This window comes from Agelaius tricolor, unplaced genomic scaffold (assembly GCF_023055355.1).
Source record: "Agelaius tricolor isolate 1412-34295 unplaced genomic scaffold, bAgeTri1.0.p SCAF_12, whole genome shotgun sequence".
In the NCBI taxonomy this organism is placed as follows: domain Eukaryota; kingdom Metazoa; phylum Chordata; class Aves; order Passeriformes; family Icteridae; genus Agelaius; species Agelaius tricolor.
The window spans coordinates 10999489-11012801 of NW_027269272.1; the positions used below are offsets into that span (position 1 = coordinate 10999489).

General features: G+C 39.8%; 1 protein-coding gene across 10 annotated transcripts in view; it reads right to left on the reverse strand.

The window, feature by feature from the left end:
* The window catches only part of SPHKAP (SPHK1 interactor, AKAP domain containing), a 64479-nt gene that overhangs the window by 19049 nt on the left and 32117 nt on the right, over positions 1 to 13313 (reverse strand). For all 10 annotated transcript variants that reach the window (XM_071437560.1, XM_071437569.1, XM_071437559.1 and 7 more), the window contains one exon: positions 1605 to 1664. In XM_071437560.1, the coding sequence (XP_071293661.1) occupies positions 1605 to 1664 (60 nt within the window). The remainder of the gene's footprint in view (positions 1 to 1604; positions 1665 to 13313) is intronic.

The window sequence follows — 13313 nt, forward strand, 5'->3', positions numbered from 1 at the left end:
TATCGCATTTTATATATCTTCACTTCTTTACCTTTTCTTCAGAAAAAAAAAGAAAGGAAGTCTGGAAGCATAATTATTTTACACAAAAACCCCCAATTTAACCCATTCCAAAGTTCCAGTGATACAAAATCCTAACAGTACCTATTAGTAAATCAAGTACCTGCTAGTAAATAGTTACTTATTTCATATGCACAACAGCTGTGCTAACATCTTCAGAAGTCTTCTCAGAAATGCTTTCACCACACCACTGTATTGCATAAAATTCCATGCCACTCAATGCTAATTTACAAAACCTGCTTGTTACACACAGAAATGGGGACGAGGGAGTTTCCTCTTGGAAAAGAATGCATAGTACCTGTGCTAGCAGGGGATTTTTATTAGCTACACTGAAAACTGAGAACAGATGTCTAATTCTAAGATTGAGGGAGAAACTTTTTTTATTTCCTCTCATAGCTTTTGTTCCTCAACAAACACTGTAAACAGCAATAAAACCACCACATTTTAGAAAACAATCAGTGCTTCTGTGGCTTCAGTAAAGTAAAACCTCTCAAGCTGTTCTGCACAGTTAACCTGCTGATTCAATAGAAAAATCATTCTGCTGCAAGATGCCATATTTATTTTTGACAATGAATTTTCACAGATCCAGGATGCAGAACACAGCATAGAAAAACTGTTCCTGCTAACAAAGGACTTGCAGGAGGCATCGAGGTGCCAGTACTGGTTGTTCTATGAGCTAGAAGTGTTTCCAGCAAATTAACTGTAAAGGTTTAACCAGGGAACTCCCTGGGTACTGTCAGGAGACCCTACCTGAGTTCACTCACTATTGATATTGCTTCTCTATTGGTGTGCCAAACATGGGCACCAAGCCAGGATGATAAAAGGAACTGATAAAGGAAGATGTAAGCACGAAAGTGACACCAAGTCCTTTCTTTAAAATGTGACTTCTGCAGATTTAATGCTTTTTTTTTTTCCTGGAATGGTAAGTTTTAAATATCATATCATGATGTAGTTTGCCTCAGTGCTTGTAAAAGAACCAGGGTTTTTTACTGCTTTTTAAAAATGTCTTTTTTCCTACCCTTGTAAATTTTAGTTAAACAGATCAAACACACCTTTAGTTCTGTTTTATCTAGACCCCCTCCTCAGGAGCACATAATCTTCCTATGTGGAGTTTGAGTAAGACAGCTCAGCTGAACAAGACCTAGATGAGTGGAAGATTTTCAGGGGCTTTTTGGCTGTAGGACAAAAGAGAAATCACAAACTTGTGCCAGAGCTGGACACCAGAAACTCTTTTCATGTAGTATTATGCCAAATTAAAAGAAAATGGATGCATGTGAACATGTCCATGTTCACTTCTCTCATAAAAGTAAGAAATCTACTCATATAACTGCTGTGAATTCAGACTGCAATGATTATGACAAACTTCTGGGATGGGAATAAGAAATACTATGTAGTATAGTCCAGTGTTGAGACAATTTCTGATTCCTTATGCATTGCTCTCTGTAGCACTTAAAAATCTCATAGAATTTTAATCTGTATTTTTACTGGAGAGTCCTGGTAGGTCTGCATAGATCCGTTGTGCATGTTTTTGAGACCTAAGTAGTTACCTGTTTCACTTGCTCATCACTGCAATCATCTCTGTTGGCATCTAAATTCACAAAACAAACCTGTAATGAGAGAGAAAGAAAAAGCACTTTATAAAGTTGTATCGGAGTGGCAGCAACCCTTTTAAAGTCACTGTATTTTCATTTTCTAGCCTTGTAGCTGAAGCCTTTCACTGTGAAGCCTTTTCCTGGAACAAAAAAGGTAGAAAGGTTAGAAAAGAGAACAGCAGAATAGATGTTAAGAAAAGAGGAACAAAAGGAGTAAGAGTCTATCTGTGACTTTGACATGACTTTATCTGTGCTGACAATTGGCTTGTCTGATGAATGAGCAAATGTTGCAAATAAACTGTAATACAGAGGATGTCAGTAAAGGTAGAGGAAATGTTAAAAATACATTTGATCATGTATCTGATAAATTCTTCATGTCTTGCTTTTCCAATGACTTCTTCTGTTCAGGCATTTCTTGCTAAATGTGTTGTAAGTAAGAGCAAATGTGAGTTGCTTTGAGGGTTTTCTGCACACCACATATCTATTGGAGTATTCTCCTAACCTTCCAGAATGTCTATGAGAAGTTTAACACTCTATGAAAGCAATTTTTTAAACTTGGTTCATGAGGCAATATTCCACAGGAAGTTTTCAGCACTGCTAACTGGGCACCACAGGTGCAGAAAAGCTGAACTGCCTGGGAGCACCTGCTTCACCTGAAAGTTCTACTTCTGATGACAGGGGCTTTTGCCACTTTGATTCTTATCAGTTTCAGTGACTATTTAATGGTAGTGAGATTGACTTAAACACAAACTTCAGGCCTAAAGACCATTTCATTTGTGAAGACTTCTATTTTATTATATGCTTACTGGAAGGCCATTTTCTAGTAAGAAAATCCCTCCTCCAGCTCTGAGTTAGAAGCAGGGACTCCAAAACCAGACTGGCTGTGAGGTTTATGAGAATTTGGTGTTGTCCTCATTTAACCCAAAACCTAACACAAATTCAAGTCACAGCTGAAGCCAACACCTGACTCCAAATAAATTGCAGGCCCAAAATTTAACATAAAAGAGCTGAGTGATTTTTTTTCATACTTCTTTTTCAGTGAAGAGGAAATACTTTCCCTAATTCCATGTAAAGATCCCATAGAAAATGAAATTGCTCTAAATTATCCCCTTCACCAACACTGTTGTGTTAGGCACCCAAGCTCCTGTTGTGTGCCTGCTTTTACACCAAGACAACCCTGATTTCAGTTTATATATGCACATGCCATATGTACAGATTATGACCATCTGCAGGAACAGCCAGCACAGCAGATGGAAAGATCCAGCCAGTGCTCCCACTATAAACCACAAAAAAAACCAGTGAAGAAGAAAGCTTTTTGCCCTTTTAATTAGTTTAATGTCATCTTTACATGAACTTTCAAACATATTTTCCAGCCCTTTTACAATTTTTAGCAAAAATATTTCTGTGTCTGATAATGACAACAATCAGGATCTGCCACTATCATCTGCTGAACTTTTAAGAAATAGTAATAAAAATGTCTAAGCTACAAAATAGTAAAAATATCCTCTAGCAACATAGTATGGTGGTTATGTAATGTCCTAAACATGCTGCAGTTAATTAGACAAACATTTCTCTTACTTTCTACTGAGTTTTCAAGGTAGGCATTGCACATACCAACAATAGGTAGTTACCAAAAAGCATTAGAAAATGACACTCTTGTTTTGCCCTGAACTTGCCCATGACAGTGTGAGATATGAATTTATCATGAGTGAGTCAGCAGGTGCATGGAGGTGTTTTTGCTTAGGGAACCACCAGTTTGGCCAGGGAAGGAGTGGGGGAAGGTGTGGGGCTGGTTCCAAGTCCTCCCCAGCAGGGTCAGCCCATGTTGAAGGTTGGGCTGTTACTGAGGAGAGCTGTGAAAAAGCTGCACAGGAGCAGTTGTGTCTTCAGCCAAACACCAGATTCTCTGATAAGCCTTGGTTTGCCCTTTGCTGCTCCATGGGATGATGGCTGTTGACTTTGCTGTGATGAACAGTGCACTGCCACCAGTGGCACTGACTGCCACCCCAAAGCCAGGCCCTCTCCAAGCAGCCAAAACAATCATCATCTCTGGTTCAGGTGTGCATGGCACATCACTCACTAATGCCTCAGCACAAGAAACCTCAGTACAAGCAGGAATATCTAGTGTTTTAGGTCACATTATCTTTCTTTCTTTTTTTATTTTTTAATTGATTTTCAGAACCTAATGAACTTGCACTATAAAACCTGTGGCAGAACTGAATCCAGTTTCCAGATACACCTGTCAAGTTCAATTGACATTGATTTGTTACACTGCCAAAGCAGTCTTTCAGCATTTCCTGTTCTGTGGATTTTGCAGTTTTAATTACAGGCAACTTTGAAAAAAAGCCAGTTTCACAGTGGTGAAAGACACTGATGAGCTCATTTACTTTTCCCATTTGCTGGGAGCAGGAGGCAGGACTAGATGGGGAGGTACTGTAACCATAAATCACCTCTAGAACCCCATCCTGGCCTGCTCTGCACTACTGCTTCCTTCTAAGAAGTTCACTGTGAGGATATTTTTGTTGGAGATATTTCACCAGTGGTGCTGAAAGAGAAAATTATCTATTATGAAAAATCTCTCCCTGTTTTCTGCTTACATAATACAAGTTTTAAGCTCTCATTAGCTTGCCTTGCTTGATTAACTTCTAGTAATTATCAGGGACACCTCCACTGAAACAAGGCAAAACAACACTACAGAACAATTAATAATCTTTAGAATGGAAACACTGCATAAATTATGAAGGAAGAGCCAAGGTCAGGTCAGGATTTGCTAACCTCAATTTAATTCTGATTTTTTTTCTTTGTATCAGATGCAGCTTAGTTTAGCTGCAACCCAACCTTCTCCTCATCATGGTATCTTTAAATGGTTGTCCTTTCCCAGCCACTCCTTCACTTCTTCGTGTCCTTGACTTCCCACAAACACCTTTTCAGTTCCAAAGTGTGTCTGCTTTCTACTAACACTGACTTTCTGTCTGGAAACCACACAGAAATGTCAAGATATTGCCTTTTTTTCTGTCTTAGGAAATACTTATTTTGGAGGGAGAAAACAACAAAATTTAAATTATGTTGCATAACACAAAAAGGAAATTCAGGCTTTACACAGTGAGAGAGTCACCCACAACTTCCCGGGCAGGTGCCAGTGTCTGCTTTTGGTTCAGCAGTTTTTCCAAGTGTAGAAATCCCATTTGCTCAAGAAAGAGCTGTTCTTTTGGTGAACATGTACCAGTGCACTGAAATGTAGCACAAAGCAGGATGCTACATGTCCCTAAACCATTTAATGCACTGGCACACTGTGAATAGCAGCTCTTGCACTATGCAGAGTTTTGTACAGCAATAGCACAGGTTTGGGTCTGAACCCCAGCCTTCCTCTCATCAAACATTTCTACTAGGATAGCTCCAGCCAGGTTATGATCACTAACTTGCTGAGCTCTTGAAGAAGTCTGTACTTTCCACAATCATATAAAGAGCAAATAGAGAAACTATTTTTTTTCTTCTGTATTTTGCATGTTAATTTCTATGACTGGTAAGAGATGCATAGGGTATCCTGAAATCTGCTCTTGAGTTGGTGCAGATATTATGTAGACACCTCACTTCTTAAAAGAACTATATATTAAGGAATTATTTTTATAAAGGTTTTAAGGATGTAATGTAAACACAGTGTATTTTCCTCACTGGCAAATGGCTTCAGGATATAGTTAGCCTGGTAAGCAAAGTGAGCCACAGTCCTGTGTTCTGTGCTGTGAAGGACTGTGGTCAACACTTGCTTGAAGGGCTGCAGGAGGTGGGCTTTTTCCCCCCCCCCATAAAATCAAATAAATCTGCATTATACCACCCTCCCAAAAATTTCAATATCTATTTTAAAAGAAAGGAAGAGACAAGACTTGAAAATGAGAACTCTATACAGATGGCTTGTGCAACCTGAATTTTACCTCATATGCCCACATTTATGCAATGCAGTATTGCTGCCTGACTCAGTGAACAAGAAGCCTGCAAAAAGGGGAAAATTATGTAGAATCAGAGCACTGTGTATCTGCCATTTTCTAACATTTGAGCCTAGGACTCTGTAACCTAAAGGACACCCCCAAGCAGAGTTTCTTAGTTTCTAATCCATCAGTAGCTGGACTAGGACAACACAGTTAAATAGACTATCAGAGTGGTAGCAGGAGTGTATGCAGGTGACACAAAGTGTTTCATCCCTGTCACTCCACCACTGCCCCATCCACCTGATCCCCAGCTTTGGCCTAGGTGTCCCCAGCAGGTTGGGTTTGGTGCCCCACACCTCAGCACAGGCTAAATGTCTGTGCAGATGTCTGGATTTGCACCAGAACTGTGTAGAACTCTCCATGTTCTGTGCTGTCCTGGTTGGTATTTCAGGGTGTAAATGCTGTCTTGAAAATGAGTTTATAGAGTTTTAATCTCCCAGGTCTGTGCTGTTCTGCCTTTCCCATCCTCTTCCTGACACATCACTGAGCCAACTCATGCCAGGTGCCAATTCAGACACCCCATGAGACACTCAGAGAGAACAACTGGTTTGGGACTGCTCTTTTATCTGCCCATAAAACTCATGTCTAATTTCCTACAAACAGAAGTGAAAAAGGTAATTAGCCCCAGGAGAGATCTCAAGAGAAAGTGGCTCTGAGCAGGCAGTTCCTGGGTGCCAAGTTAAAGCAGTATAAATGCCTAAATCTGAGGATGTGCAGGACACAACTGTGGGATATGAGAAGGTGAGCAACTGCTGAGGCCAGGACTGAAGGTAGTTTTCTGGAAAAAACCAGGTGAAGTGCTGGTGGAATGCAGTGCTCATGGCAGAGAGCTGCAGTGCAGCTCCAGAGCAGGGAAGGCAGGATCAGACTGTGCTGCCCCTCACAGTTAGAGCTTCCCCCATGACTTTGTTCCCTTTAAATGTCACCATCTGCTGAGCAGAGTGCAGTGGCAGGAGCAGAAGGCAGCTGTGTGTCAGGACAGCCAGCTGGGTTCTCTCTGTCCTGGTTTGGGTCACCAGATATGCAGCTCCCCAGTGTCACTTTTAAATTACCCTGCTGTGCTTCTTTGCATCTTGCCTGGCTGCTTGGGAGTGACCTGCACCCTACACCAGTGCAGTGATTTCTGATTATTATTTAGCATTACCCTTTGAAATACTAAAGGCTTGGCATTTTACTTCCATGTGGTTTCCCCTCCATATTTTGGGCAGGTATTGTTTATTCTCAGGGTGTGTGCTGTTCCTTATACACTATTATCCTAAACACTTTATCCCTTTTTAAATGTAGAACTGTGAAAGTGCAGTTTGTGAAGAGGGTGATTGAATTTTACATCAACTGTGATTGCTGTGACAGTTGTTTTAAGGATTTAATGGAATCTTTGACCACAATAATTTTTGCTCTTAGCAATAACTCTGTGATAGGATGGCAGATTTGAAATTCTGAACCTACTCTCATCCTAATTTCATCTCTGAAAAGTAGAAAAAAATACAGTTGCTCTAAACTTCTATTAGACTTAAGTCTGAGTCTCCTGGCTTTAGAAAGATTAAATCACTGTAATTTCCCCTCAGCACAATAAAGAATAGAGCTGCTCCAAGGCATTGCTCATTGGAGTGGTGACTATTTCTGAGGACCTACAGCTGCATGATGGGCTCCCTCAGGAGCTGAAGTCAGTGAAAGCCCCAGGAAAAAATATTGTTTTACTCTGTACTTGTGAGCCAAAGTAAACTGTAATCCACAGAAAGTATCAAAGGAGTGGCAACAGGCCAGATTTTGACCAGAAACTCGCTGTGAGCTTTGTCTCTTTGAAAATGACCAGAATCACTCATGTATTTCTGACTTATATTAGGAGGGCATAAAATGCCTTTTCCAGCAGATTGTATCCATACAGCCAGTTTGTGTGACAGGAGCATTTGTTTTGATGTTCATCTGCAAAGCTCCCAAATAGAACTTTGCATTTATTTTCACTTGTCTTATTTATGCTAATGTGATGGCTAAATAAAGCCTCCTGGACTTCTTGTGATCTATAGATAGAAATGTGTGTGTAGATATATATGTGTACTGTCTGGAAGGTCCCCTAATCACTGACCTCTCTGTTCTTTAAAATTGCAATTTCCTAAATCTTGTGATCCCAATAGAGTTTCAAGTACCGTTTTTTTAGAAAGATAAAAAAACCAAATAGCTGTGAAATGATGGTTTCTAAATAAATATTCTAAAATGTCACATAAGATCATCCATTAGCTATCAAGGAAACAGAAAAATAGTTTTGAAGACACTATTAATTTTTTAACCATCTAGGTGTGGTAGGACTTGTGTGAAAGGAGGCTGATTGCAAACTCTTTGGAAGCTTGTGGCTTTGGTCACTTCACCACAATTATTTACTAAAAGAAAACTTTCATAATTGATACTTGAGGTCTCTATGGCTCCAACTCTCAATATAAATGCTACAATATAGTTCTGATTCATGTGCTGAAAAGCTGCTGTCAGGTTCTCCCTGTGACTCGGGCTTTGGAGAGTAGAAGTCTCCCTGCATTGCATCTTCAGACATCCCAAATATCTGAAGATTCATTGCCCAAATGAATCTGGGCAAATTCACTGCATTTGATGGGAATCTTGTTATCAACCACTCTGTGACTGCTCAAATGAATATGCACATGTTGGGTGTAAAACTTCCTTCACAGAAATGACTTTGCACCCATCAAGGCCAGGAGCAATAGACAGCCTGAAATTTCTACCCTTTGCTTCTCTCTCATTACCTTTAAAAAGTTAATTTTTTTTTTTCTGTCACCACTTTTATTTATAGAGTGGCATCAAAAGGAGTTTTTACTGCAGAATGAATAGAAAGTATTACTGCTTGTGCAAGATTAAAGAGTCAATGCAGATTTCTGTAAAACCTTATATGCCTGCATTAATCTTCTTCATTTTTTTGATAGGTCTTATTATGCTTATTTCTTTTCTTTCTTTCTGTATCCATTTAAATGTTAAATAGAATCTCAGAGGACTAGATAGTATAACTGTGACAGTTAACAGATCTGATTTGAAGGCCAGTCCAAATAGAAAAATGATAAATATAAACCAATAAACCATAATTGATACCATCATTTAGCTTTGCTCACGTTATCTTGACTTTTTCCATTTCCTGTATTTGAAAATTGTTGGTATGGAAAAATTATGGTTCCATCAGACTGTTGCAGGAAGTGGTATTTTAAAGGAAAATTTGTTCATGAGCAGAATAATAACCTGAAATCAGTTTGGGGTTGCTCAGGAGCCAGTCCTGCACCTTTATTCTTTTCCTGCCTCCTCTGAGCTCCTGCTCAGCAGGGTGGGCCTGATACTGAAATACAGCAATGCATCAGTGACCAGGCTGCTCCAGAAAGAAAAAGACAAAAGCTCATAAACCAGTACTTTTGAATTTTAGACACTTCCAGGGAAAAGATTTCATAGAAACAGTTGAAACTTTAAATTGCCAAAATTCAAAGATGCAATAAAGTTTTAACTGTTGTGGTTAATTATAGGCCAGACTCTGCTAAATAACTCAGCAGAAACAGAGGTCAGTCCCAAAAGGTTTTGTGTAAAATTACTGAAACCATCACTGACTAAGAACACTGTCCCAAATGCACCGATGAATATAAAATATTTAATGGTTTCTAAAACCAAGCTATTTAACAATGAAACCAAGGTGAGGGACTGACTCCCTCTAGCCCCAAACTCTGATTGTCTTGGCAGTCTCTGCCCAGGCTGGTTTGGGTAAGCCAAGAAATACAACTGCCTGCAGTCTCCAAAGCCAAACAGTTGCTTAATCCTATAAGCAACTGACGTAAAGGAAATTATGATGATGTTTGATTTACAGAAAAGAGAACATTGATGGTACATTACTAAATGAATGCTCAGATTTCTGGGACAGTTGAGTATTGCTTAATGTTTTCTTTAACACACCTAGATACCTTTATTTGGTACAGCATTGCTCTAAACTACTATAAAAATCAATTATTTTTCTCAAAGACATTTGTATGACACATAGAAGCACAAAACGAGATTAAAGCATTATAAGTACTTAAATCCATTCTGCTTATCTGTGCACAGCAATCCATTCTGTGGTGCTCTACAGGATTTTTCAGTGCTTGAGAAAGATGAGGAAGTCAATGTGGCTAAGCCTAATTAAATAATGCAAATGGTTTTGCTAAACAAAGATGTCAAGTGAAAATACTCCAGAGCAGTGACTGTGATTGGACTCAAATTCCACTGCCCTGGGTCTCTGGGGTGTCAGGATGAGCAGGTATTATTACCAAGGTGTGAGTGGAGCTATCAGCAGACAGAAAGAGTCAATTGTGCATTACACTCCTAGACACAGGCTGTCAGATCAGCAGCTAAACCACCAGTGCCTGCAGCAGTCTATTTGGGTTTGAGTTTTTAAACTAAGCTAGTTCTTCCTTACTTGCCCCCACTACTCTAGTTATATTTATAATTAGAGTACATTATTAGAGTAACTTTATAATACATAATATGGTCCCTCCCATCTTTTAAAGTAAAATGTTAGCAGGCATCATAGTTCAGACCATGTGTGTCATTTTTGCTCTGTTTTTCACACAGTGGGGCAGGACTGCTGTATTTATTTTGCAGTCTCCCAGGCTTAGGTGCTTTTTGTTCTGGACTATGCTGGGGGAAGAAGGAATGGGGAGATGGCATTTTGCAGGGCAGCTGGGAAAACCAGCAGCTCCATAGTTCTCACACCTTATGAAACTCTTCCTGATAAATCTCCACTCAAAGCTTTCTGTGAAGGGATTTCAGGACTGTATCCAGTAGATGAGAAACTGTTGTCTCTAGATGAAAAACAGGCCCTGTGTCTTCTCTGATTAAAAAATTATTTACTAAAAGCAGATCATTCTGTAAGTTCTCAGCTTTTCAGAGGATGGGATGAGAAAGAAGGAAGCATACAGGTCTGATGACAGCTTTTGATTGAGCTCAGTTGTTTGATAAATATGCACCATAAGAAATTAGGACTGTAAAATCTAACTTCTCTGGATCATTTCCTCAGCTCTTCCTTTTCTTCACCAGGCCCATCCTGGCCCCAGTCCTTCTTCTTATTTCCTGCCTCATAAAATTACATTTTTAAACCAAGACCTCGTGTTCTCTCCCCTTAAAAAGGATTGTTTCACCCTTCCATTAAGAGAATTTACATTCAGCATACAAAATATCCAGCTACTGCTGACCACTGTTACAAGCAACAGAAATTACAGCTTTGTGATGGATCCAGTTTGGTGAGAGTGATGGTTTCTGTCATTTTATAACCCAACCTTTTGGGACTGACCCCAGTTTCTGCTGCAGTAGACGTGCACATCATCTGTCTGCTCGTGCATGCTCTACACACTGCAGGGCAGCTCTGCCCCAGCTCTTGGACAGGTTATAAATTGGTAGAGCTCTGAGGCAGCAAGATTACTTGAAAAAGAAGGAATAGCACAGGTTCCTGTGCTTATGAATCAGTCTGGAAAACAGCTGGCAGTCTGACTGCTGAGATTAGAAAAGTCTGCTTATCTCTGTATTAGCATCTTAAGGTTAACTTTTCAGCATGTTGACATGTAAGCTCTGCCACTTTCCTCTCAGTAGACTTTATTAAAGTGCAGCTCTGTCTGGCTTCTCTGTGGTAAAAGGAAGGTTTGAGTTCACACCCTTACAATTTCTCAGTTTCATCTGTATTCATGAAACCTGTAGGAACTCTGGCTCTGGAACCTCTGCCTATTGTCAAATTAGACAGATATCATCCAGTGAGCTCAAAAGTGACTATTTCACTTGAGCCTGAAATTATTTCTCTTGGTAAACAGGCAACCAGAAACTCTAATAATGCATTTTTACTGAGGCTGTAATCCTAGGTGTTCTCTTGATTCTTTAAAAGTATTTAATCAAACTAATTTAAATATAATTCAACTAGTTTGTCAAATTATTTTTATTTACACAACCCATAGCTGCTTTGGGAGAATGTTTTGCCTAAACACATGTATTTTTGGACAGATTTAGGTGATTCCCCAGTTGAGATCTGTTTTACTGAGTTCCCATATTCAGTATGAAATAGCAAAGCTAAATAATTTCCTCTCACAGAATTCTTCAAGCACTTTGAGGGAACTAAAAAACAAAAAGGGTGCAGGGTAGATGTGTAGCTTTGGAAGGACTTTGCTTACTCAAATACACTTTTCAAGAAGCAAATGGGGAAATTCTTTACACTCTCACAGTAAATAAAGTCATTTTAACTGGGAAAATTACTTTTGGTGGATTTGATACTAATTCTTCCCGTATACCTAGAAAAATTACTTTAAATATATGAGTACCCACATTTGCATAATATCAGTTAAAAAGAACATGGAATATCTCAAACATCTGCTGCAATCTGGAGGAGGTGGCCATAACATCAGATTTATTGAATCCATCCCCAATCCCTGTGTGTCAGACAGAAGTACCTGCACTTCTGCACACTCATCCATTCTCACAAGCTCTGTATTCCCAGAGCCAGACCATGGAGCTGCTGTAATCACAGATGTTTTTCTACTAAATTACATAGAGGCTGGCAGAAATAAAGATCTGTCCATGAGTCAGATTATTAACTTTATCTTTACCATTTTAAGCTCTGCAATTAAAAAAAAAAAGTTATTTGTTCTATATACTTAGTTGCATACACAGTTGGAGAAAAAAATATCTGAATAACACTTCTGAGGGGTTTAGAGCAAACTTCCAGCTTTTGATTTCTTGTATCTGAAATAGCAAAGCTGGGAATCAGAAAGGTGTTCTGGTCTAAACTTCTTTCCCTAAACAAGTTTCTACCAGGAAAACATCTGCCTTCTTCATGGTCACCTTAAATCTGCAGGTCTAGACTCATTCTGCAGAAAGGAAACTCCTACAGTGGTGATTAAAGGCTGGGCTTCTGTAGTTCCCAGTCTCTTTGCAGAAGACCAAAGAGATGAGAAGTCTGTGCATCTACTTGAGGATTGAATTGGATCTTTTTGGAAAAGGAGCTGGAAATCTCAGCCTGTGCTAGATTCCTGCAGTACTGTAAGGAGTGGTGTTTGTGGTCATTTCAGTGACACTGCAATGTGTGGTGATTTCTGTTTGTTCTTGAACTTAGAGCTGTTGTATGGACAGCTGCAGAGCATCTTTCAGGGCACATGGACACAGCCTTTGTCTATACAAGGTCCTGACAGAAGTTCTTTGGAGAACACCTTTGGCAAAACACTCAGCTGCAGTTAGGTGCAACCCACAGTGCAAGCTGAGGCTCATGCTAAGAGCACAAAGCTGTGCAGAAGAACATCCAGCCTGGTATGTTCTTCAAGTTCTCACACTGCCATGGGGCCTCCGTGTTTATCTGTGTGATAAACAAGTGTCCTTTCTTTCACTCAGGAGGAGCTCTGCTGCCACAGCCAGCACAGCTGCAGCAGAGCACCCAGACACCCTGCCTGGGGGCACACAGCTCCTGCACCCACTCAGCACACTCACAGATTCCTCAGCTATTTAAATACATAACTGTGCAGTCACACACAGACACTAATGAAGAGCCAATGAGGATTATCTGAAGCAGGAATGTGCACGTGACTTTCTTTTGCATATGGTTTCATAATGCCCAACTGTCATCTTCATTCATCTTCCTTCTGGTTTTATGGGAGGCTTTAAAATGCCTTCATGCAGAGCAGTGAGGCGTGTGACA